The sequence below is a fragment of the Scyliorhinus torazame genome, chromosome 14 (assembly GCF_047496885.1).
Source record: "Scyliorhinus torazame isolate Kashiwa2021f chromosome 14, sScyTor2.1, whole genome shotgun sequence".
NCBI classification, from domain to species: Eukaryota; Metazoa; Chordata; class Chondrichthyes; order Carcharhiniformes; family Scyliorhinidae; genus Scyliorhinus; species Scyliorhinus torazame.
Window position 1 is genome coordinate 194,453,952 of NC_092720.1, and position 27,628 is coordinate 194,481,579.

General features: G+C 45.3%; 1 protein-coding gene across 1 annotated transcript in view; it reads right to left on the reverse strand.

Annotated features, from left to right (window-relative positions):
• LOC140390318 (uncharacterized) overlaps nucleotides 1–27,628 on the reverse strand; it is a 408,192-nt gene that overhangs the window by 78,812 nt on the left and 301,752 nt on the right. The window contains exons 70-77 of the mRNA XM_072475373.1: nucleotides 25,000–25,026; nucleotides 23,715–23,750; nucleotides 23,324–23,350; nucleotides 20,963–20,998; nucleotides 17,722–17,748; nucleotides 10,046–10,081; nucleotides 9,637–9,663; nucleotides 9,441–9,467 (exon numbers count right to left, since the gene is read on the reverse strand). Coding sequence (XP_072331474.1) covers nucleotides 9,441–9,467; nucleotides 9,637–9,663; nucleotides 10,046–10,081; nucleotides 17,722–17,748; nucleotides 20,963–20,998; nucleotides 23,324–23,350; nucleotides 23,715–23,750; nucleotides 25,000–25,026 — 243 coding nt within the window. The remainder of the gene's footprint in view (nucleotides 1–9,440; nucleotides 9,468–9,636; nucleotides 9,664–10,045; nucleotides 10,082–17,721; nucleotides 17,749–20,962; nucleotides 20,999–23,323; nucleotides 23,351–23,714; nucleotides 23,751–24,999; nucleotides 25,027–27,628) is intronic.

Consider the following 27,628-nt stretch of genomic DNA (forward strand, 5'->3'; position numbering starts at 1 on the left):
CACGGGACCCAGCCCAACCTGCCTCAGGATGCCCCTGCCCACGACCCAGGACCCCCGAAACGGCGGAGCCCGCGCACGAGAACCCGAAAGTGCTGCAAGGTATTCCCGCAGAACGCCGGGACCCATCCAGATCGCAAACATGCACCCCAAGCAAGCCCTCTACCTCAACCAGCGCCCTGCACCCTGTCAGACGCGGCCACAGATACGTAAATAGCGCCCTGTTTCCCGCCAGCGCCCTGGACCCCGCCAGACACAACCACACACCTTCCACAAGAGCTGACATCTGCCCTCGGATCCCAGGATCATCCAGAAGCAGCCACCGACCATGGAAGCTAGGGAAATGCGGCGGTCTGCAGCTTAGACTGAAGCAATGCGGTTTCAAGGCCGCTCTCCCCAGCATACTCCTGGCAAACGTCCAAGCGATCGAAAACATGCTGGATGAGCTTAACGCCAGACTTACCGCTCAGAGGGAAGTAAGAGACTGTTGTGTTCTCTGTTTCACAGAGACATGGCTCACCCCTGCCTCACCGGACTGTGCCATACAACCTGAAGGCTTCTCAATTCACCGGGCGGACCGCACTGCATTATTAGGCAAAGCGAAGAGTGGAGGGGCTTGCCTCCTCATCAGCTCCTCCTGGTGCTTGGATGTGGCGACTCTGGCAACCTACTGCTCCCCAGACGTGGAGTACCTGACTCTGAAGTACCGGCCATATTATCTTCGACGTGAGTTTACTTCAGCCATTATCACAGCAGTCTACATCCCACCCCAGACAGTAGTGAGGAAGGCGCTGGATAAACTATACACAGTAATAAACAACTACGAAACAGAACACCCAGAGGCCTTGTTCATCATGGCCAGAGACCGCACTTTGGGAAATCAGACCATAAGACAGTGCTCCTTCTCCTGGCATACAAGCAGAAACTCAAGCGGGAGAATCCAGCTAGGAAGGTTGTGCAGTGCTGGTCCGAGGAGACAGAAGAGCTCTTATGTGACTGCTTAGAGACAGTGGACTGGTCCATATTTAAGAACTCAGCGACCAACTTAAATGAGTATGCCACCACCGTCACAGACTTCATCAGCAAATGTGTGGACGACTGCGTGCCAAAGAAAGCAGTACGTGCATTCCCCAACCGGAAACCATGACTCAATCGCGAGATTGACTCCCTACTGAAGGACAGACCTGAGGCGTTCAAGGCAGACGACGCTGACCTATACAAGAAATCCAGGTACGACCTCTGCAAAGCCATCAGAGATGCCAAGAGAGAATATCAAACCAAGCTAAAGTCGCAGACAGACTCTCGGCGGTTGTGGCAAGGACTAAAGAACATAACGGGCTACAAGGCGAAGCCGAACAGTATCTCTGGCAGCAGCGCACCCCTCCCCGATGAACTCAATGCATTCTATGTTCGGTTCCAGCAGGTAACCAACAATGCACTGCCGAGTGCCCCAGCAGCCCAAAATTCACCCATACCCACCAGCACAGCTTCCGAAGACAGATTGGCCTTCCTGAAAGTGAACCCTCGGAAGGCGACGGGCCCAGGTGGGAATCCCTGGCCGTGCACTCAGAGCCTGCGTGGACCAACTGGCAGAGGTATTCACGGACATCTTTAACCTGTCCCTACTCCACTCCGAGGTCCCCACCTGCTTCAAGAAGACCACCATCATACCGGTACCAAAGAAGAACCAGGCAACGTGCCTCAGTGACTACCGACCAGTGGCCCTGACATCAGTCGTAATTAAGTGCTTCGAGAGGTTGATCATGAAGCGCATCTCCTCCATACTCCCAGAACGCCTTGATCCACTGCAATTCGCATACCGCTGCAACCGGTCCACATCAGACACCATTTCCCTGGCCCTACACCTATCCCTAGACCATCTCAAAAACAAGCACTCCTACATTAGACTCATATTTATTGACTACAGCTCCGTCTTCAACACCATAATCCCAGCCAAGCTCATATCAAAGCACCAAAACCTAGGACTTGGCTCCCCACTCTGCAACTGGATCCTCGATTTTCTGACCAACAGACCACAATCAGTAAGAATGAACAACAACACCTCCTCCACAATAGTCCTCAACACTGGCGCCCCACAAGGCTGCAAACTCAGCCCCCTACTCTACTCCCCGTACATGCACGACTGCGTGTCAAAACTTGGTTCCAATTCCATCTACAAGTTTGCTGACGATACGAACATAGTGGGCCGGATCTCGAATAATGATGAGTCCGAATACAGGAGGGAGATAGAGAACCTAGTGGAGTGGTGTAGCGACAACAATCTCCCCCTCAATGCCAGCAAAACTAAAGAGCTGGTAATTGACTTCAGGAAACAAAGTACTGTACACACCCCTGTCAGCGTCAACGGGGCCGAGGTGGAGATGGTTAGCAGTTTTAAATTCCTAGGGGTGCACATCTCCAAAAATATGTCCTGGTCCATCCACGTTGATGCTACCACCAAGAAAGCACAACAGCGCCTATACTTCCTCAGGAAACTAAGGAAATTCGGCATGTCCACATTGACTCTTACCAACTTTTACAGATGCACCATAGAAAGCATCCTACCGGGCTCCATCACAGCCTGGTATGGCAACTGCTCAGCCCAGGACTGCAAGAAACTTCAGAGAGTTGTGAACACCACCCAGTCCATCACACGAACCTGACTCCCATCCATTGACTCCATCTACATCTTTCGCTGCCTGGGGAAAGCAGTATAATCACAGATCCCTCCCACCCGGCTTACTGATTCTTCCAACTTCTTCCATCGGGCAGGAGATACAGAAGTCTGAGAACACACACGAACAGACTCAAAAACAGGTTTTTCCCCACTGTCACCAGACTCCTAAATGACCCTCTTATGGACTGATTTCATGAACACGACACCCAGTATGCTTCATCCGATGCCAGTGCTTATGTAGTTACATTGTATATGTTGTGTTGCCCTATTATGTATTTTCTTTTATTCCCTTTTCTTCTCATGTACTTAATGATCTGTTGAGCTGCTCGCAGAAATAAACTTTTCACTGTACCTCGGTACACGTGACAATAAACAAATCCAATCCATTCCAATCCAAATGGAGGCCCGGGAGCAATAGCCGTCACGTCCGCTAACCATATGCCCACTGATCTTTAGGGCCGTGCAGAGAGTGCTGTATTTACGCCACTTTGTCGATGCTGGAGCATCCCGATTTGGCGTCAAACCGGCGTCTGCCGCAATTTGGGGGGAGGAAACTATTCAACGCCCAATCGCATTTCCCGATTTCGGCGTCAGCAAATGGAGAATCCAACCCCCGATGTCTAACTAGCCGATCATCGTTTCCCGAATCCCCCTGATGTATTTAACAGCCCCTCCCCCACAGATATTCACATTATCACATACTGTGTCCGAACCATCAGGCTGTCCATTCCCGAAAGCCTCATACCAAGCCAGCCGCCCACCCCCCTCTCCGATATTGGAATCCAAGATTGCTTTCAACATTTGGCGAGTTTCTACAGCCCACCAGATGTTTGTCTGGACCGCGCGTCATTCACTGGCTGCCGGGTTCTACTTTTCTCGCAGTTTATCAATAAGTATTCTCCATGGGGTGCAATTCCCTGGAAAAATGTCCAAGTGCTGTAGTGAGCGAGAATTGCCGAAGGTTTCCTGGCCCTCGTCCCAGCGAGGCGAACAACAGTATTCAACGTTAATTGGTCCACTTAACGTGGCCTGACGGGACTCCCGCCCCGATTTCGGGCTCGCCAGCTGATTCGCTCGCCCCGCGTTAACAATGTCACGCAGCACTTCAGCTGCATTTGCTCAGCCAACCGCATCAAGCTGGCAACAATTGCGCCAAGGAGACCAGTTGCAACACTCGGGGATGCTGACCTGGGGTAGCCCCTGCGCGCAATTGAGGCCGTTAGGAATGTCGTGTTACCCCGACGGTCCCAGGGCGTGAGCCACAAGGTAGCCAGTGCGGCCCGGGACGAGGTGGCGGCGGGTGTTATCTGAAGCAGTGTGACAAAGAGGACTGGCGTCCAGTGCCAGAAGAAGTTCAAGAACCTGCTACCGGCAGCACGAGTGAGCAGACACCAACGTTCCACCACCCACTCCCACCAATGGAGAACCGCTCCAGACGATCACCAACCTTCCTTACACACGTGCCCATACGTGTGGCTAACGATCCCCTCTCTGTGTCCTCTCAGAGTAGGTTTTCCCATAATCAGGGAGAGAGAGTCCTGACTGTAAGGGGGGGGGGGGGCATTGCGAACCGTCACCCCCTTCGAGGAGCGGCCCTGGAAGTGATGTACGTGGTGAACAACAGGGTGTTCACCATTGCGGACTCTGTGGAACGCCTTACTAACTGATGCATCCCTCCCACTGAAATATGTCCATTTTGCCGCAAGTTCAGCAGCCGATGGCGGCGGTCCATCCTGGATTGCCCCCTTTCCTGACTCAGGATATAACACCTCGCAGGAGATCTCTTAGGATGCAACTGTTATTGTCGACGAACAGCTGCCATCCCCACCCTCCAGCACCGTAGATGCACACACATCGGTGGGAAACGTTAGTTGTCAGTCTTTTGGGGCAAAATCTTTTGACCACCACACTGCTACTGATGAAAAGCTGGTTGAAGCAGGAACCCCCTGGCCAGACAGCAGTTGGAGGCCTACTCGATGTCTTGACCCAGCTGGGTCCCAGTCTTATGCTGAGCCTCTGGGCCAGAGTGATCCAAGGGTGATAAACGATGGGGATCGCCTGAAAGTCCACAGGGAGATGTCAGTGTCACTCCAGTATATCCATAGCGGATTGGAGGAGTCCTAGAAGGTACGGGCGCAGGGCTGGCGCCGCAAATGGTTGGCATAGAAGCCAGTACTGCTAGGATGGTGCCCGCAATGGAGACCCGTATGCATGGCATCGGCACCATGCGCGTAGTTGTCCAATGCGTCAGTGCATTGCAGAGCGACTCGGCAGTATGTCTGTCTCACTGGGCGATGGCACCCAGGCTGACCTTTATGGGGTAGTGAGGGACATGTCCTGCTCTGACATGGGAATGTCCGAGGTGCTGCAGACTTTGTCCAAGTCGCAGGTAGGCATGGCTGAGACACTGCAGAGCATGGGCCGCTCACTGGGGCATGTTTCCCAGTCACTGAGGAGCATCGCAGTGGGCGACGACACGATGTGCGGACATGGTGAACCACCAGGACTGGCAGAGCAATATGATGCAGGGGAACCTAGGTCCCGAACCAGCTGCCTCTCCTTCCCAAGGAGAACCACAGAGCCAAATGGGCTCCGACCGGCAGGAGGGGGGCCAGATGTAGCAAACCTAACCCGTTCCTTTGGGCGGTGACAGAGACCAACAGCAGTCCCGAGTTCCACCCCTCTGATGAGGCCGCACCTCGTGTTCAGCACATGGGACAGGGCGGACGGCTGTGTATGTGCGTTCGACAAATGAGCCGGGGCCCACGTCCCCGGAGATCCCAGGGGACGCCCGCCAGGCATCGTGAAGGTCACGGGATGAGGTAATTAGCTGGCTGCCTCCAACTCAGATGTGCATCCTGGGGAAACACCAACACGTAGTGGTAAAGCTAGCAAAGCTTGCACGTTGAGCACCACTGAGGGCATTGGGTAGAAGGGAGCGGTTGGACAGGGGGTAGGGAAGGTGGGTTTGGAGGCCGGAGTGTTTGGGCTGTTACACTATCGGAAAATGGTTATTGTGAAGCACATTGAACAACTCTTTGTACAAGCTTCATGAGGCCTCTGTGGCTTTCGTCCGCAATGCGAACAGGTCTCCAAACTCTTTGCCTGTCTCTCCAGGCACCCCTTCCCTGTGCCACACACCCAACGTCCCGGCCGTTGTCATGCCTAGGAGCTGTATTGCATCCCTTGGGTGTACGGATGTTGGCTGCTGTGTGTGTGGTGTTGACTCCCACACAGTATCCAGTCGTCTAGGTGCGATCAAAATGCTAGGCATTGACTCTCAAATGCTACATGGCATTCCTACCCACGGGATCACATGTGACATGTGTTGTGTGCTCCCTTAATCACGATTGTCAATTCCCTATTAGCCATTGCCCTTTGCCACGCAGTCTCAGCAGTCGATAGGGGTTATCGGTGATTGGTGTAGCAGTTGGGCAGGGTTAGGCGTTGCCCCTGGAATGGGGTTGGGATTCAAGAGATGGCATGCTTGTGCCAAGAGCTATCGCCCCCTTTTTTTCCTCCCCCAGCACCTCCCCGCTATCCTCTCATGGCGGCCCACCACTGCAGAGCCTCTCCCCACGCCAGCCGAGGTCCCCATCCCCCACCAAGCCACTGGGCAGCAATCCCAGCGTCCCGGGCTCTTTTCCTGAAAGTGAAGATAGCAACGCACACCTTTGGCTCCCAACAGAAGCCCTTCCATCAGGTTACGCTGTTAAAAATGATTACTAATTGATGCCTGCGTGAGCACTTGCTTTGGAGGCCGGCGAAAAGCTGGAGGCTGTTGGATGACGGGTGGCTCTCGTTAATTTTAGGGAAATGGGGCTTAAGTGCTGATAATTGGTTTCTCACATTGCTGCAATGAGATTCCGAGCAGGCCCGTTGCATTTTAAACCATTTGGCCATGGCACCTTTCTAGTTTTTGTCCTCTCCTGCTATTCAACGGACTCGTTATGTTTGAGAGCGTGTGTCGGCCTGAAATTACTTGAAATGTAAATCAAATTGCAAGAATCAGTTGTCCGCTGTTTGTCCGAAGTGGAATTTACAAAAACAGATTTTTTCAGGTGTGCACAGGAAGGATTCCTGACTCAATATGTAGATAGGCCGACTAGTGGGGAGGCCACATTGGACTTGGTGCTCGGCAACGAACCAGGCCAAGTGTCCGATGTCTCGGTTGGAGAGAATTTCGGTGACAGTGACCAAAACTCCTTGACTTTTATCATAGTGATGGAGAGGGATAGGGACACACAGTATGCGAAGGTATTTAATTGGGGGAGGGGAAATTATACTGCTATTAGGCAGGAGCTGAGGTGCATAAAGTGGGACAATTGTTCTTGGGAAAATGCACAACAGTAACGTGGGGATTTTTTAAGGAGAACATGCTGCGGGTGCTGAATTATTTTGTCCCACTGAGACGAGGTAGTAATGGTAAGATGAAGGCACCTTGGATGACAAGAGAAGTGGAACTTCGAGTCAAGAGGGAGAAGGAAGCTTACGTAAGGTTTGGAAAGCAAGGATCTGAATCGGCTCTAGAGGGTTACAAGGTAGCCAGGAAGGAACTCAGAAATGGACCGAGGAGAGCTCGAAGGGGGCATTAAGAAGCCCAGGCGGGAAGGATTAGGTTAAACCCCAAGGCGTCCTGCACATATGTGAGAAATTAGAGGACGATCAGAGTGAGAGTAGTGTTGATCAGGGCTAGTGGAGGAAAAGTGTGCGTAGAGTCTGAAGAGATGGAGGAGGCCCTAAATGAATACTTTCCTTCAGTATTCACTAGAGCGAGGGAACTTCTTGCCCATGAGAACAGTGTGAACCAGGTTAATAGACTCGAACAGATTGATATTAAGAAGCAGGATGTGCTGGAATTTTGAAAAGCATCAGGATATATAAATCCCCTGGGCCTGACGGGATATACCCAAGGTTACTACGGGAAGAGAGAGAGGAGATTGCTGCGTCGTTGGCGATGATCCTTGCGTCCTCACTCTCCACTGGAGTAGTACCAGATGATTGGAGGGAGAGAAATGTTGTTCCCCTATTCAAGAAAAGGAATAGGGAAATCCCTGGGAATTAAAGACCCATCAGTCTTAATTCTGTGGTGAGCAAAATGTTGGAAAGGATTCTGAGAGATAGGATTTGTGAGTATTTGGAAAAACACAGTTTAATTCAAGATAGTCAGCAGGGCTTTGTGAGGGGCAGGTCATGCCTCACGAGCCTCATTGAATTCTTTGAGGAAGTGACCAGATGCATTCATGAATGTCGGTCAGTAGATGCGGTGTATATGGATTTCAGTAAGGCATTTGATAAAGTTCCCCATGGTAGGCTCATTCAGAAAGTTAGGGGGCATGGAATATAGGGACATTTGGCTGTCTCGATACAGAATTGACTGGCCGAAATAAGACAGCGAGTGATAGTGGGTGGAAAGTATTCCGCCTGGAGATCGGTGACCAGCGGTGTCCCACAAGGATCTGTTCTGGGACCTCTGCTCTTCGTCTGCTTTATAAATGACTTGGATGAGGAAGTGGAAGGGTGGGTTAGTAAGTTTGCCGACGACACGAAGATTGGGGGAGTTGTAGGTAGTGTTCAGGGTTGTTGCAGCTTACAACAGGGCATTGACAGGATGCAGAGCTGGGCTGAAAATTGGCAGATGGAATTCAACCTTCATAAATGTGAAGTAATTCATTTTGGAAGGACAAATTTGAATGCTGAATACAGGGTTAAAGGCAGGATTCTTGGAAGTGTGGAGGAACACAGGGATCTTGGGGTCCACGTACATAGATCCCTCAAAGTTGCCACCCAGGTTGATACGGTTGTTAATAAGGCTATGTTGGCTTTCAATAACAGGGTGGTTGAGATTAAGAGCCGCAAGGTTTTCCTGCAGATTTATAAAACTCTAGTTAGGCCACATTTGGAATATTGTGTCCAGTTCTGGTCGCCTAATTATCGGAAAGATGTGGATGCTTTGGAAAGGGTACAGAGGATATTTACCAGGATGCTGTCTGGACTGGAGGACATGTCTTATGAAGAAAGGTTGAGGGAGCGAGGTTTTTTTTCACTGGAGCAAAGAATGCAGAGAGGTGACTTGATATAGGTGTACAAGGTGATGAGAGGCATGGATAGGGAGGATAGCAAGAGATTTTTCTGCAGGGTTGAAATGGCTGTCACGGGGCGACATATTTTAAGGTGAATGGAGGAAGGTGTACGGGAGATGTCAGAGGCAGGTTCTTTACACAGAGAATGGTGAGTGTGTGGAATGCACTGCCAGCAGACGTGGTGGAGTCAGAGTCATTAGCGACATTTACGTGACTCTTAGACAGCCACATGTACAGCAGTAAATTGAAGGGGTGTAGGTTAGGTTGATCTTAGATTAGGGTAAATGGTCGGAACAACATCGTGGGCTGAAGGGCCTGTACTGTGCTGTACTGTTCTATATTCTATGTTCTATGTTCTAAAAAGAAGCCTTTGTGCATGACAGATAAAAATGGCTGCTCTTCAATGTATCAGAAGTTCATATCTATAAGACGTTGATTTATTTTTCTTACATTGTTTCAGATAAAGTTGTGAGATAAGTAGCAACTGACACAACCGTAGGTAAATATCAAACAGCAGTGGTTATGTGCTTTTGCTTGGTATTTCTGGTCATTATGGAATTTTTCCTCATTTTTCTTTATTTAAATCAATTACAGGTGAACATCACTTAATGCAGATTTTGTGAACCAGCTAACATAGATAATTGTCTTCTATTCTTACTTGCATATTTGCCATTGTTACTCACCATCTACTTTAATATGGACAAAAAAATCTAGAAGTAATTGTTGAAAAAATGTCAATAAAGATCGGCTTGTCAAGGTTGTAATTACGAATTTTCTTCAGGTAACTCAATCTTCGAATATTATAGTGATCAAATTACACACTGCAGAATGGACGAAGTATGAGTTATAAAGATCATAACATATGACAATACACTTTACCTGACTCCTTCTTCTTTAGTTCTGTTTCTGTATTTAAATATGTATTTTGTTATAGTTAAATATTGAAGCTATGCACAAACATGGTACCAATTTTCACTGTTTTTAGCTGTTTCAAGCAATGAACAGAATAATCATTTTGGAAAAACATAGTTTTCACTAAATATATTGGAAGGTTTCCTAGAACACTTGGCTGTCATAATCGATAATATTTGTTCAGGCAGGGATTACAAACTAATTGCAGCGCCTTGGTGACTATTACTGTTTCCACAGAAACTAACTTACTATTGCCCAAGAATCCGATAATTAAATTCCATGGATATGAAAGGGTTTGAAGGAAATATAGCTGTCCTGTGTTGGTTTTTTTCCAGAACCATTAAATAAGTTCAGTCCAACATTATTATTTTTTTACCTGCTTCAGTCAAAGCTTCATTGGCTTGGTTTAGTTCTGAAAATGAAAATCCAATGTTTTGTGAAATTGTAAAGTAAAATCAATCACATAATGTTTGCTTCACCATTACATTTATTTGTATTTCCTTTTTCTAAACTCAATCATTCTCTTTTTATAACAGAGAACAATGTAATCGCCATAGATGTAGAAGAATTTTTCACACATGCAGCCGATGGGCTGACTTGTTCTGTGAAATAAATTGTACTTCCTATTTTCTATCGTCTATTTTTCAATGTACTTTGGGTGTTAGAAAGTCATTTAGAATATCAAATTGCATGATGGTTGAATGACCATTATCAACGCTTCCAATTCAAGAAGTTTTACGTGCCTGCGTTCTGTGCATGGCGCCCGAGCATAAAGGAGGAAAATTATTTTTCCTCTGGCATGGTAGAAATAACTGTTGATATAGACATACGAGCAATTGAAAACTGATGTAACACGATTACGCAAGGGAGCTCGCCAAGATAATATCCTAGGGCTGTTGAAATGACAGTGCTAGAGCAAACAAATTTAGAGAAACATATTTTAGGAATATGTGTTCTGGATGTTCGTTTTCAAAGTCACTATTAACGGTTTGCCATGCAACAATGGAACTAAAGTAGAACTAAAAATGATGAGGAATAATTGGAAATACTTGACTCAGCGTGAACCTGGGCAAGTTGTGTGGAATTTGAACCTATGAACGCGCAATTTTGGATTAATTAATTGAAGTAAAAAGACTGAATGATTAAAAATGGAATAACAGCATAAATTTCCCTGCGCCTTTAAATTCATGACGAACAATGCAACAAAACATCAAATGCGGCGAAACTTCCCAGTGCCCGTATTTTAGAATTCAAAATATGAGACTGATTTAAAGACAAGATAATAGGTTGGATGACGATTTTTTTTCTCCATCGGTTTTTCAAAAGAATCTGAAATTAAGGACGTAAGCTAGAAACGTAGAGGATGATAAGCATTGGACCTGGTCAACGAATGTCTATGTCAGCAATGTTGCAACAATGAAAATACGGCAATTGCTTGTGATCTGAATTAGATGAACGACAATACTTCTAGAATCCATTATCAAATATGTGATAGAAGTGCACTTAGAAAACAATGGCAGAATCGAAGAACGTCAGCATGAATTTATGAGGGGGAAATCAGTCTTCACAAATACATGAAAGGGAGCCAGTGAATGTGGGGTATTTGGACCTTCAGACTGCTCTTGACAAAGTCTTCCATAAAAGATCAGCGTGTAAAATTAAAGTGCATGGGATTGGGAGTATTTTTTGTTTAAATAAACGTAGAGTACCCAATTCGTTTTTTTGCAATTAAGGGGAAGTTTGGTGTGGGCAATGTACCTACCCTGCATAACGTGTTGGGTTGTGGGAGAAACACCCACGCAGATACGCGAAGAATGTGCAAATTCCACACAGACAGTGACCGGTGGCTGGGATAGAACCCGGGTCCTCGGCAACGTGCCGCCCAGAGGCTTGGCGGGGGGGGATTATTGAGATGATAGAAAGCTGATTGGCAGACAGGAAACAAAAAGTAGAAATTGACGATTCTTTTTTTAAATTAGCAGGAGGTGACGAATTGAGTACCACAGATATCGACGCTCGGACCCTAGCTATTCCTAATATTTATTGATGATTTAGGTAAGGGAACAAAATATCAGCAATCCACATTTGCAGATGACACCAAGTTGGAAGGGAAGGCGAGCTACGATGATAATGCCGTGACCCTTCAGTGTGATTTGGACAAGTTGAGTAAATGAATGGCAGATGCAGTATAAACTGTATACATCATAGATTATCATAGAATTTACAGTGCAGAAGGAGGCCACTAGGTCCGTCGATCCCGCACCGGCTCTTGGAAATAGCACCCACCCAAGGTCAACATCCCCATCCCATCCCCACAACCCAGCAACCCCGCCCAACACTAAGGGCAATTTGGACACTAAAGGCAATTCATCATGGCCAATCCACCTAGCCTGCACATCTTTGGACTGTGGGAGGAAACCGGAGCACCCGGAGGAAACCCACGTACACACGGGGAGGATGTGCAGACTAAGCACAGACAGTGACCCAAGCCAGAATCGACCTGGGACCCTGGAGCTGTGAAACAATTGTGCTATCCACAATGTTACAGTGCTGTCCCAATCTCTTCTAGATGATAGCCGTCGTGTGTTAAGAAGATGCTGTCTAATTAATTTTGGCGTGTTACTGCAGTGCATCTGGTAGATAGTACACACGGATGCCACTGTTCGTCCGTGGTGGATGGGTTGCATATTTTTTGAAGAGGGAGCATGAAAGCTGGTCGCTGTTTCATGCAGTGTGCCGCGATTCTTTCCTCATGTTGGAGATGCACTCATCCAGGCAAATAGATGGTGGACAGACTATGGTGGGTCAAGAGGTGAGTTACTTGCCGCATTATTCCTAGTCTCTTACCTGCTCTCATGTGCTGGTATCCACACTACTAATATGACGAGTACAGTTCAGTTTCTGATCGATGGTACCACCCCTCCCTCAAATAATGTTGATTATCATAGATTATCATAGAATTTACAGTGCAGAAGGAGGCCATTCGGCCCATCGAGTCTGCACCGTTTCTTGGAAAGAGCATCCTACCCAAGGTCAACACCTCCACCCTATCCCCATAACCCAGTAACCCCATCCAACACTAAGGTCAATTTTGGACACTAAGGGTAATTTATCATGGCCAATCCACCTAACCTGCACATCTTTGGACTGTGGGAGGAAACCGGAGCACCTGGAGGAAACCCACGCACACACGGGGAGGATGTGCAGACTCCGCACAGACAGTGACCCAAGCCGGAATCGAACCTGGGACCCTGGAACTGTGAAGCAATTGTGCTATACATAATGCTACTGTGCTGCCTGATTGTGGGGGCTTCAGCAATGGTAGTGTAATTGAATGTCAAGGGGCGGCCGTGAGATAAGATAATCATTGCCTGGCACTTGCCTGGTGCGAATGTAAGTTGCCACTTGTCAGTCCAAGCCTACATATTGTCCCTGTCTTGAAGCATTTGAACATGGACTGCCTCATTATCTGAGGAGGAGCGATTGTGCAAGTTTCCACAAACATTCCTACGTGCGACCTTCTGTTGAAAAGGAAGTAATTAATGATGCAGCTGAAGATGGTTGGGCCAAGGACACTACTCTGAGGAACTCCTGCACTGATGTCCTGGAGATGTTATGATTGATCTCCAAACACCACAACCATCTTCATTTGTGCCAGGTATACCTCCAACCAGGAGAATGTTCCCCCTAATTCCCGTTGACTTCAGTTTAGCAAGGATTCCTTGATGCCATACTTAGTGCAAATCTGTCTTGATGACAAGAGCAGTCACTCTCACCTCACCTCTGGTATTCAGCTCTTTGTCCATGTTTGGACCAAGGTAATCAGGTCAGGAGCTTAGTCACCATGGCAGAACCCAAAAGCAGCGTCCATGAGCAATAATTGCGAAGGAAGTGTGCTTGGTAGCACTGTTGAAGACTGCGTCAATCACTTTGCTGATGATAGCCAGCAGACTGGTCGGACGATGAGTAATTGGATTCAGTGCGTCCTGGTTCTTATGTACAGGACGCACTTGGGCAATTTTACATGCTTCCCAATAGATACCAGTGTTGTCACTCTACTGGAACAGCTTGGCTTGGGGTGTGAGAAGATTTGGTGCAAAGTCTTCAGTTCTATTTCCGGGACATTGTCAGAGCAATAGTCTTTGCAGTATCCGGTGCCTTAAAACGTTGCTTCATATCACTTGGAGTGAATCGAATTGGCTGAAGACTGACCTCTGTGATAATGGATTATGAGATGGATCGCACACCAGGAACCTCGGGCTGAAGTGTTTTCGTTTTGCACGTATGTGCTGGTCTCCGCCATAATTCCGGGTTGCGATATTTGTGCAGTCTCCCCAGTGAGTTGCTTCATGTCCGACGAATATGCATGGCTGGATGTGTGAGGACTGCGGAGCTTACAACTGGTGCGTACGTAGTGGTGTCGTGTAGCTCTGTCAATTAGTTTCTGCATATGCTGTTTGGCAGACAATTAGCCCCATGTTGCAGCTTGAGCAGTTTAACTCTCATTTTTTGGCATGCCTGCATTTGATACTGACCAACCCCGTAACACAGTCAGCCCACCTAACCTTTTGGGACACTAAGGGAAATGTAGCATGACCAATCACCGAAACTGCACATCTTTCGACTGTGGGAGGAAACCGGAGCAACCGGCCGAAGCCCACGCAGACACGGGGGAGAACAAGCCTATCCAAGCCGGGAATCGAATCTTGGACCCTGGAGCTCTGAAGCAACTGTGCTAACCACTGTTCCTCCGTGCTGCCCTCAAATACACTCCCACACTCCCGCACTCTGCATTGATTCCCTGGCTTGGTTTTAATGGAAAAGGTGGGGGGGCGGAGGGAATATGCCGGGTCATGAGATTCCAGGTTGTGCATGGATACCATTCTACTGCTGTTGATGGCCCACAGCGTATTCTGGATGCCCAGTCTGCAGTTGCTAGATCTGTTCCGATTCGATCTCATTTAGATGTTGGTATTGCCCGCAATGCGATTGAGTGAATCCTGAATATGACTACAAGGACTACACGGTGGTCACTTCTCCTGAGACTTTCGTGGATCCGAAAATGTATCTGCAGCAGGAAGGTTGGTGAAGATGAATTCAAGAATATTTTCCCACTTGATCCCTCCGTCACCACCTGCTACAGGCCCAGTCTCGCAAGCATGTCCGTTAGGATCCGGCCTATTTGGTCTGCACCACTCTTGATAATTGGCATTGAAATTACCGCCACCCCCAACGCATATTCTGTGCCCTTGCCACCGCTTGACAATCTGCAGGAAATTTCGTTGCCCCCGTTTAGCCTGAAGCCAAGAGAATTCATGGGATACAGAGTCGATGTTGAGGACTCCAAGGCACCTTCTTCCCGATTGTACGCAACTGAGCTCCTAATCTGCTGGTATGTCACACTGGTGGGACAGAAATGGTAATAGTGGTGCTCAACACTGTGAGACAGCTCTCCAACTTTAGCCCGTGGCCACAGATGTGAGTAAAGAGTATTTTGCAAGTCTGGGTTTGCCGTTGTTGTTTCCGGTTCCTGGTTGGATGCCAGGTGGTCCATCCGGTTTCATTCATTTTTTGTGTTTTATATATGAATCAACTGGGTGGCTTGCGAGGAAACGTATGTGGGTCTGCAGTCAAGTGCAGGCCAGTCCAGGTAAGGAATGGCAGATTTCCTTCCACGAGCCCCGATTTTCGACAATCGTTTCATGGTCTATACCATGCTTTTTATTCCAGATATTAAATTCCTCCCGCAATGGATCCGAATCCGGGTTCGTAGATCATTATCCAGAATATCTGTATTACTCGTCCAGCGACAAGACTTCTTGCGACTAGACTGCCACTGTCTCCCCTGTCCAGCCTACTGAGATAACCCAGACAACTGATCAAAGCCAAGTAATAGTACAAAGAATAAAAAGGTAGGCCACATTTTCAGCTAATTGTCGAGCAAGCACCGAGAATAAGGCGCGAAGCTACGATCTACTTACAAAAAGAAGGGCATACTCATGCTAAGGAGAGTCCACGGAAGATTCACGCCCCAGAATTATGAGATGAATGAGTTGTTTAATGTGGTCTTTTTCGGTAGAATAGAGCTAAGCTCATCGTAATTTTGAATAACGATATGCCAGCTTGTTAAAACTTATACCAATTTGAGGAATGTTGCCTGTGCAGGGACTCAGACGATAGTTCCACTCGCTTGGGCATCTATAATGAGAGGTGGGGCACAGTTTTGTAAACGGGATGGTCCATATAAAAGAGTGTGCTTTCGCCTTTGGAAATCTGTGCCACACAAAATAGTTTCTGCGAGCTGCTGAAATACGTTCAATGCTGAAATATACAATATTTTAGTCTATAAGGATGTCATGACACATGCGAGGTACAATGTGTGCATGTCTGTTGAATGGTGGGATAGCGGGAGGGGGCGACGAGGTGACAAGAAGTGGCCTTACGACCATCTTAGATCATATGTGATTTCAATCAAGGAGGAAGCAATTATAAGTTACAGAAATCTTACAGTTGATTGTTTCTTATCATTTTTATGCTGTGGGAAATCTTTTATTGCCATTATGTTAGCTACAGTCAATTTTCTCTTGTATTTTGTGCTTTAAAGAAAATGCGCAAAGTGCTGGAGTTTTAATTGGAGGAAACCTCCAAAGATAGTTGTCTTAATGAGAATGTAATTGTTCCTAAGAACTGGCTGTCTATACATACCACGGGGAGGATTCATCATGAACCTGCACAAGAGTAGTTATACGAAATGGAATACAGCTGTGCAACAAAGTTTTGAATTAACTTGTGTCTCGCCATTTTCTCTCATCGCAAATCATGTGATGGTGGCGAAAGAATTAAAAGTAAAGTAGCCATGAACTTCAAGATGGTTGGCACATTGACTACTAGTCTCTCAAACAAGGTCAAATTTCAAAAGTGTAAATATTTCATAACGGAAGTCACCATCATGGCTGCAGCTGGAATATATTATGTTTTGGAATCACATAACTTTTGCAGAACAGACATAATTTATTCGGCCGTAATTGAAAATACTTTCTTGTTTTCTTGACCTAAAGAGGCTATTGGTGCGCCTTCGGAACTACTTTCGAAGTTTAAGGTCTCTACCAGATCAGCTCCAAATATTTTGTCCGTACGAGTTGAGTCTTTAAATTTCTGCTGTTTTAACTCCTATTAAACTCCAATTCACCCGAGGAAGGAGCAGTGCTCCGAAATCTAGTGTTTTAAACAAACCTGTTGGACTTTAACCTAGTGTTCTAAGACTTCTTACTGTAAACTCCTGTTGTTCTATTATCGGGGTTGGGCCATTATATCAGAGACGGAAGTGTGTCTACGTATCCCAATGACACTGGTTCATTGAGAATTCTCCAATAATCGTGTGAAATTATATTTGATGCTTCCCATAGATTATATTGTTATCACATAGTCAACAAAAATTCTGGCACAAAAGCATCCAGATCGTAAAAATCAATGCTATGCTCCTACATTTTCTCAATAAATATTCCACCATATCAAAACAAGTACATTGGTATGATAACTCGACAAATTTCATGCGCATTCTAATAATGGCACGACGAATTGACAACGTGCTGATGTTAATAGATCAGAGAGATTAATTCAGACTTCAATCAGGATGGAGAGACTTGCTGTTGGACTGGATCAAAGGTCAAAACAGCACAGGAACAGGCCTTTCGGCCCTCCAAGCCTGTATCAGACATGATAACAACCTTGGCCAAAACACTCAGCACTTCCTTGTGCCATATCCCTCTATAAATTGTAAATATGCATATTATTCCGCCTTATGACCCAATCGATCATTAAATCAAATTAACTGACGCGATCGGGACCATTTTGACGTTGCTGCCAAGCATTCATGGTTTTACTGATTTTTTTAAAACTCACCTAGAACAACATTAAAGCTGGCTATCTGCATGTATAGATAATGTTTCGCAAGCTCTCACACTATTTCTGAGAAAAGTGGTACTGCTTTGCATCACGTAAACTAAGTTGTGAAGAAACGCGGGAATATTGAAAGCTGTCAAAGTCACTCGCCTGTTGTTTTTTTACGCAGATTTTGGTCTACGTTGAAGGAATAAATTAAAGTAATATCAGAAACATGAATGACAATTTAAATAAAAAGTTCTAATAAAATGAACATTAGAACAACATCCGGTAGAAATAAAGGATGAATGATCCACTGTGTTAAACAAAGAATTCTATTTTTTATTGCAATGTTTGGAGAAAGGAAACAAGCAAGTTCAGATTTTATTCCGCAGTTATTTCAATTAAAATTATCCACTGTCCATTTAGGACTTGATAACGAAAACATTTTCATCTCAATAATATCAAGGTCTGCCTATGTGGATTATGTTCTTCCTACGTAAAGTTCATATCCCTCTGATCGACGTTTCCTCCACTCATGTAAATTCACCATTCGCATTTAAGCCAGACCCTTGCCTCTGCCATCACAAGTGACCAAATATTTACTTATCAGGTAATATACTGATTAATCACAAATATGTTCTTCTCTGAAAACGTCCCGATTCTGCATTAAGCATTTGTTATAAATTGGGTGAAATAACAGCACAAATATAAATGCGTGAGTTTGGTAATATGGCATTAACAGAGATGCGGTTGTAAGGTGACCTTATTATTCAAGTCAGTCTGAATTTTCGGATAAACACACGGAAAATAAATCGATGTTGCAAAGCTCCGGAAGTAAAGGGTGAGGTTAGTACAACATTAAAAAATTATCTTGGTTCGGATCATATTTATGACGAATAGCTTTGTGTGAAGAGCGAAATAACGAAGGAAACAGCTCAATGGTCGACGCATTTAATGTTCCCATAACTGTAACAGCACAGCAATGTCGACCACACATCAATACATAATATGCTATTATCATATGCAACAATGAACTTCACATTAATTTGACAAAGCACATTGATAAGTTCTAACTTGATAATGAGTGCAAATATTGTTTTTAGACACATTAACACTCCATTGGAATAATGAGTCCGAGATGGTATTAATAGAGACGTGATTCAAGGTGACCTGGGATATTGGACCTGATTATGTGTAGTAGGTATGGTAAATTAAATACATTATCATAAAGGGTCTTACTTTCCCGACGGATAACAACATGATACAGTTTGGTGGGAAATAGAGAAATGTGGGTCTTTAATAAGTGTCTAATATTTTTTAAAATATGTGAAGACAGAGCTGTTTCTGGTGACCACAGTGATACATTAAACGGATCTGGTTCAAATGTTATGTCGGACATTTATGGAGAATTTATAAGTCCCATCAATAATATAATCCACTGATGAAGAAAGCTACCATTGGGCGTATTCAATATCAATGGCTAAACAAAGAAGGTTCAACTGCCATTAAAGGAAAATGAAAGCCGCATAAGACTGGACAGATACTCGTTGGCCATATCATTGCAAAACATTCATAAGCCAATAAATAATCACTGTAAATGTAATAACAATAGATACATTTGAGAATGGGAGCAATGTAGAAAGAAATATTAAAACGTACGTTAAAAATGTACAAATACAAGTTATGATGAGGATACAGAGTCTGCAGACACTGCGATAGATTAGCCGAGTAGACAAAATTATGGCAGGTAGATTATATGTTGTGTAAATGTGAGACTGCCCATTTATCCAGAAATAAATAAATAAATAGAACATAGAATCATAGAACGTACAATGCACAAGGAGGCCATTCAGCCCATCGGGTCAGCACTAACCCACTTAAGCACCCACTCCCACCCTATCCCCGGAACTCAATCAGCCCTCCTAACCTTTTTGGACACCAAGGGCAATTTAACATGACCAATCCACCTAGCCTGGACGTCTTTGGATTGTGGGAGGAAACTGGAGCACCCGGAGGAAACCCACGCAGATACGGGGAGAACACGCAGAGTCTGCAAAGACAGTGCCCCAGCGGGGTATTCGAACCTGCAACCCTGGCGCTGTGAAGCAACAGTGCTAGCCACGTGTGCTACCGTGCTGCCCTATAAAATGTTATTTATTTGCAATGACTGCAGAGAGATAAAATCAAAAATAACTCTGTTTTCATGTTCATGAGTCACGAAAAATTAGTGTGCAGATACAAAAAGAAATTTGAACACTAAACAAACTATTGGCATGCCTTGAAAGTGGTGAGCACTGGGCGTCCAAAGCTGAGGACCAAGTTGGAATCCCGGCCCTGGGTCACTGTCCGTGTGGAGTTTGCACATTCCCCCCGTGTTTACGTGGGTTTCGCCCTCACAACCCAAAGATGTGCAGGCTCGATGGATTGGCCATGATAAATTGTCCTTTTATTGGAAAAAAATGAATTGGGTAGCTAAATTTTTAAAAAGCGGGTGTCGTCGATAAAGATAAAAAGCAAAGTGCTGCTCCATACATACAGCGCGTATTGGTCGGCACTCTGCACAATATTGGTCAACATAGGTAAGAAGCGAAATGCTCCGAATTGAAGCAATGCAACGCAGATTTAAGCGGTTATTATTTAGTATGAACTCATATCTTACGAGGCAGGTTCGAGCTATTTGTGAAATTATGCACTGGGTTTCGGAAAATGCTTTTTCGACAAAGCAAAATATACGATTCAGTGTCGACTTGGGAGAGTCTGGCAGTGAACGTGTTCCTTCTTATTGCTGGTAAGACCCAGAACTGTGGGGAGATTAAGGCGCGAGAACAGTAGCATTTCCCTCCTTTGGTGTTTCATTTTAGTGTTTGGAATTTTCTATCGAAATTATTAATGGAGATATTATGATGTAATCGTGGCTGCGTTCTGCATATTTTTAATTGAAAAAGATTGAACTATCCTGGGGTTGAGTGAAATGGGGGGTTGATGGTAAGTTCATGCGTATACATGCTCTGAACGTATTCAAGGGAGGATCAGGATTGAGTGGGCGAACGACTTAATTCAATTCGTATTTTTAATGCACTTATTGTTGTCCAGCTGACTGTTGCTGCACGTATTTGGTGTCGTTCTTTGCTCTGTAGCTTTCTCTCGTTGATCCCTATTAAATAAGTCGCATTCTGGTTCCAGCTGGTAACCTATGATGTATGTCATGCATTTCTAATTTATTTATGTTTTGATTATGCCACGTTTCCGCCATGGGAACCTCTACAAAAATCGAAAATAACCACACGTAATAAAGGAAGCAATACTTCGTCGGTGCATCCGTGAGTTCGCTGAAAAATTAAGTTTACTATTGGCGAGGCCCTGCGTTAGGTCTTTGGTACAGCAATATACTTTCGATCCTCAGTCTCACCTTTATCCTCGAGACTTTCTTTCAGTTGCTTTATTTCTTTTAAAACGAGGAAAGAAAATGAGGACTACGGGTCACAGATAAAATAGGTGTCCGGGTCTGAAGATAATACATTTTTGACAACATAACGCAATGTGATGTTGGGTTCAAGATTAAACTTGTTAACCGGGCCTAAAATTGGATTTGTTATGAAACTTTCCAATGTATTACAGGCAATGACTTACTAATGTACACGTTTCTCAACTGGAAACAATTAAGCTCAAGCTTAAGGACATAACCCAGACCGCGGCGCCGGAAACAGCTTTGTTTTGAATCACGATTTGCTTATTGCAAAATACGGATATTCGATCATATATTGTAGCTCAATAAATATTTTCAAGACAGTAACTGAAAAAAAGGCCTTTGAATATTTTCGTGTCATTTTCAGTCATAATAATCTTCCAGTTGGTAAAATTAAATATTTCTACATAACCATGTAACATGTTTGTACACATGTTTTACGTGTGTCTGTAATCTTGAGCATTTCCGCTATAAGACAGAGATCGATTCGTTTAAGTGTGTAAAGAAGAAAAGCCACCACACCAGGTTAGAGATATTTGTGACAATATGCACTGGGTTTCGGAAAATGATTTTGCGCTGAAGAAAAATGTACAATTCGGTGTGGACTTGGCAGAGTCTGGCAGTGAAGGTATTCCTTCTCATTGGTGGTGAGACCTAGAACAGTGGGGAGATTAGGGCGCGGGATCAGTAGCATTTCCCGCCTTTGGTGTTTTATTTTGGTATGTGGAATTTTCTGTCGAAATTATCACTGAAGGTATTATTATGTATTCGTGGCTGCATTCTGCGTCGACACCAGAAAATGCACTAAAATATAAAATACTCATAAAATATATATGTTTAATTTTCAAAGACGAACAACACAAAAGACTTTATCGTGGCACACAACTTTACGTGTGGAATAGTTATAGAGCCTGGGGAAATTTTTACCACATTTGTAATATCAAGATAATATGATTTGCATTGCAGGCAGTTGTGTCGCTCACGCATGCAGATAAGTATATACAAAAAAGAGTGAATATGCGCAAGTTACGTTGATTGGATAGGGTAAATTGTCCATTTTGGATAAAGACTTGTTGGGCTTCTGGGATTACGGAGATTTGATGGAAATTGTACTCAGGTAGGCTGTTCTTTTCAATGTTCGGTATGGACACGATTGGCCTCAAAACCTGCTTCTGCACTGTCGTGATTCAATGAAACGTGATCTACATTGAGATTTGTTTTGTTTACCAAAATAAATTGTTTAATCGAGAACAATTTATATTTCTCTGACTCAACAAGGACTTGCTGCAGAATTGGATGGAGGTAGAAACAAGCAAAATTATTTCTGAAGTACAACGTAGCTATTGAATAACATAATGTGCACGAGTGAATAATGTTTTGTTTCACGATTAAGAACTTTAAGAAACAGGATAGGTGTCAGTAGATATGGTGGATCAGCTTCTGCTGCATAGCATAGAATATAGATTGAACATACAGTGCAGAAGGAGGCCATTCGGCCCATCGCGACTGCACCGATCACTTAAGCCCTCACTTCCACCCTATCCCCGCAACCCAATAACCTCTCCTAACCTTTTTGGTCACTAAAGGCAATTTAGCAATGGCCAATCCACCTAACCTGCATGTTCCTTGGAATGTGTGAGGAAACCAGAGCGCCCAGAGGAAACTCACGCAGATACGGGGAGAACGTGCAGACTCCGCACAGACAGTGAGCCAGCAGGGAATCGACCCTACGACCGTGGCGCTGTGAAGCCACAGTGCTATCCACTTGTGCTACCGTGCTGCCCAGCGGTTCTTGAATAGAACATTTGAAAATACTGAACTATGGTCAGAGGTACCAGGGCTATGAAGAAGGCAGATAAAACTTCAATAAATCGCCGATTTCTTTTGGACGGGAAATGGAAAGCTTGCTCTACAGGAGGCGTACGACTCTAGTTATATTTTCTGAACCTAAAGGTTCCTAGAAGGAACGAATGTGCCCTGCCTCTGAACTATGTTCATAGTGCAACAGAAACAGGTTTATTGGCAGTCCATTGAAACTGATGGGAGAATATCTCGGTGGATTTTGTACATTTGATACTCCTGCTTACTGTGCTTCACCAGTGACTGATGCAGATGGATGAATTGAATTGCGTCAATGGTTTGAATATCAGTGATCATGTCCCCAGTCGTGCCAACACATGGCGGCCATACCTTTCCTGCCGCGGCATATAATAATAATTTTTTTTCGATGTGCCGCCGGCCCCCAAAAATTGTGTTTTTCATTCCGATACAAAGTGTAAAGCACTGACAATTGTTCATGATTACCCAAGGTTTGTTCCACCTCGCATTTATCTGAAAAGATAAAAATAGCATGAGCAATGTAAGTGTCAAACTATATCGCAGCTTGATCGAATCAATTGGTATAAACTCAGACATTTGTAGATGACACGAAATTCGAAGAATATTGTGCAGAAAAATAATTGCCCGATACAATTATCAATAGAATATCCGAAATGCATTTCAACAGTAGTTTTGACATATGTTTCTTTCACAAACACCGAAACATCAAATATTTTCTCGAGATTAGAAGTTATAACTTTTAGTCTCAAATTTCCATCAACAAATCTATGAAGTAATACATTGAAAGTTCTCGCCAGCAAACAATTGAATGCAACTTGAACGCATAGAACATTGGTTCATTTAAAATTCTGCTAACCCTTTTCATCAAGACGACTTTTCAAAATTTCTATTTCTGAAATGGAATAGAAGTATGTTTTAAGTAGCCGCAACTTTACTCATATCTCTGGTTTTGTAAAGTTCATGCTATTGTTTTCTGTTATTGTTAATGTTGTACGCCGACTTGCAAATAAGCTGCGTTGTCTTTCCATGGTAATTACTTATGAAACAGAGATTGGCGAACTTTCGAAAGGAAAGAGTAACCTTGAAGTCAAAGCGCCCTGATCAAATGATGATTAGATATTCAACGTGAATGATTTTGCAGAGTAACATGTCTGAACCCATGTAACAATAAAGATAGAAAAATCGAATTTATACAAATACATTCATTGCCAGATAAACAGTTAAGGCCAGTCGAGCTGTTATTGACAGGCCTGATAGTATTTCTGGCAGCTGACTGAGATGAGGCGTAATGATACTTATATAAACGACTCGTAATTGTTGGATCCAATGTTCAGGAACGGAAGAAGCATTTAGTAACAAATAGAACCAAGCCACAGCGCGAGGAGCTGGCAGAACACGACGCTCATAAGCAACTGTAAATATCTTGCAGGTCATGGAAATCGTGACTTCAGGCACAAAAAAGCAATTGCAATTTTAACATCAAACCGCTTGGAGGGCTACGACTACTAATTATCATTACGAATTTGTATAATTGCACATGTTGTTGGTCAATGTAAGCACAAACTGGCAGAGGAATGAAATTGAGCTCTGCCGTGTAAGTATCAATCGGGAAATGCTGCATTCCTGCATGATGGTTCAGACCTCGTCACTGTCTTCCAGATTGACTTGTCCAGCGATTCTGTTAATTTTGACGTCAACTGGAGGAATTGGGATGGCTTGAAAATTAGCATGCTGTCTGCTCTTCGTAATTTTGTGCTACAAACAAAGGCAAATATTGCTTTTGGGCATAGTTGAAACAATAAAGACTTGCGTCAGATGACATAAAAGAGAGATTACTTGTGTTTAAATGTGTCTGTCGTGGGAAGGGTAGGGGGTGTTCCCCGGTTGCGATGGTCAGGTAGGTTTGTGTGATGGTTTGGCTGAATCAAGGACATGAACCTGCGCCGACCAAGCACGCAAAAGGATAAGAAGTGGAATGCACTGGAAATTTAGAGTTAATAATTATGGCAAGACTGGAAGTTTGTCCATCTGAACTCGATCATTAGTTTTTAAAGAAAAAAACCTGATCATTAGTGTTGCCGTGGACGTTAGGTTTTGCGAAAGAAACCATTCATGAAATAACCTCATCTGAAATGTCTTACGCTTATCTTTTTCATACAGGTTCGTTTCTGTAAGAGAAAGTGTTTAAATTTGAACATTCAGATGGTTGTGATGTGCAGGCGTCAGGAATCCCTCGTGCGCACAGGTGCAGTACTGATGTTCAAACTTCAACCTTGTCAAGGGCTGAGATATATTTTCCTGCACCCCACTGCGGATTCTTCCGACGCTGATTCTGCCAGAGGTTTGGGTTTAATACATTAAAGGACCCAAAATTATACATCACTCTCCCTTGTGCCTTTCAGCATTTGGAGCTTGGGAAACGGGTGCTCCTCGCTGAATCTATTGGAAATATCGATGTCTTGTGCAAAACATAATGCAGCATTATTGCTCCATGAGGTAACGCCTTTCATACCAACTTAAGATGTACCTCGAGGGACACTTTTTCGGCAAATTGATGGCACATCTCAGAACGTGCCTTGGTGCCTACATTTGGTTTCCTGATCTTCTACCGTTCATTGGCAGGGTGCACCGTTGGATACGACATTCAAATAGAAATCGTACACTATACACCATACTTCGTTCGTTCATTCGCTGGCTGAAATTTCCTTTGTTTTGAGGAGAAACATAGCAGCAAGAGCCGATAGCAAAATGAGCCTGTTCCTCTCCCCAACCCAAAGCAAGCCTCCCATTACATTTCCCACCCAACCAACGGCTACTCACACCCATGACCTCCAACGTAGCAGTCCTTCGATGCTGGAATAGCCTGCGCTCAATATCTAATTCCCCACGTCTCGGTGGACGAGCCGCCCACAGTGCAGGTGTCCTACCTTCAGCCTGGCGCCCCCCTCCCTTGTCCGATGTCCAAAGCCCCAAATCTGCCACTTGTCCTGCACACAATGCACGTATGGGTCAAAGATGATTTAATGTGAACTGCAAACTGCCGAAAGACTCCCCTTTATCCGAATCCGTCAAAATAAGACCCCCACAGCTCCCAAAGTCTAACTATCCAACACAAATGTTTTGAATCCTCCTCCATGAACGAACTGACGCCTGAGCCCTCCGCACTGCAGATGTTCCGGCGATATCTGAAACCCAACCTCATCCAGATGTCCAAAACTCCAGCCCATGTTCCACACACCGCTCCCACCGCCGTGCAAGTCCCAAATTCCGGGGCGGGATTCTCTCACCCCTGGCCGGGCTGGAGAATCGCCAGGACTGGTGCAAATCGCACCACGCCCCGATGCCGGTCCACCGATACTCCGAGGAATGGAGAATCAGCGCGATTGGCGCCGGCATGGCCGCGCCGTCCCTGGCGAATCTCGGACCGGCTTGGGCCCAGCAGCCACGTTAAAAATGCCTGAACCCGCCAACGCCATCAACACCTACTCTTACCCGGCGGGACCTCGGCGTGGATGCATCTGAGGGGGGGGGGGGGTGGCTGCTGGGGAGAGAACGGGGCACATCCTAGAGGGCTAGGATCTGGCGGGGCACCTCCACTGTGGCCCGGCCCACGAACGTGCTCTATCGATCGGCGTGTCGGCCTCTTGGGCTGGGAATCCTTTTTGTCCGGGGATCAGCAGCGGGAGCGGAGTGGGTCGCTTCGGCCAGAATTGCTGCTCCTGGGTAAGCGCGACGCCATTTACGCCGGCGTCAACAATTAGTCTCAGGATCAGAGAATCCCGCCCCCAAACGAGTGAAACGGCCGTTTTCCGAAAAGCTTTCGTATTTTTAACCGTCCCTCCCTCCATAGGTATTTTAATTGTCGCTCAGCCTATGTCCGAATCACCAGCACCAAGCAACTCCATTCCAGAAATCCTCTATGATTTTCCAATCGCGCCCCAACCCTCTTCCGATGTGCGACTCCATAAACTCAAGGCCAATTCACGAAGGTCAGACACTAACCTTCTCGGTTTCTTCGGGATTCTGCGGTCAGCCAGATGATCTCTTTTAGTCAGAGGCTTTTGCCAAGGATAGAGGGGTCAATTACTAGGGGGCATAGGTTTAAGGTGCGAGGGGCAAGGTTTAGTGGAGATGTACGAGGCAAGTTTTTTACACAGAGGGTAATGGGTGCCTGGAACTCGCTGTCGGACGAGGTGGTAGAAGCAGGGATGATGGTGACATTTAAGGGGCATCTTGACAAATACATGAATAGGATGGGAACAGAGGGTTACAGACCCAGGAAGTGTAGAAGGTTTTAGTTTAGACGGGTAGCATGGTCAGCACGGGCTTGCAGGAACGAATGGCCTGGTACGGTGCTGTACTTTATTTTGCTGTTTGTTCTCTTTGTTATTTGATTGTTTTTAGGCCGCGTGACATTCTCTGGCGGCGGGATTCTATTTCTTCCGCTGCTTCATAGAATCATAGAATTGTCAGAAGGATCCAGCGCCCCCCTCACCACCCCCCCCCCCTCCCCACCCCGCGCCCCAACCACCCCACGCCACTGTGAAACACGCTTGCGGGGGTGCGCTGCCTGTCGCAAACCTGAAGCCCAAACAACCGCGATATTTAAACGCCCTGAATCATGGCAGCTCTCCCCGTGAAAACAGTTTGTGTTCCGTTTATACCTCACAGCTGGAATTGCAGACGTGCTTTGGTCGCTGACTCTCATTCTATCTGAGTCAGGAAGCACAAACATGACAGGCATTCGAGAAAGAAGTCGCAGGCAATTTG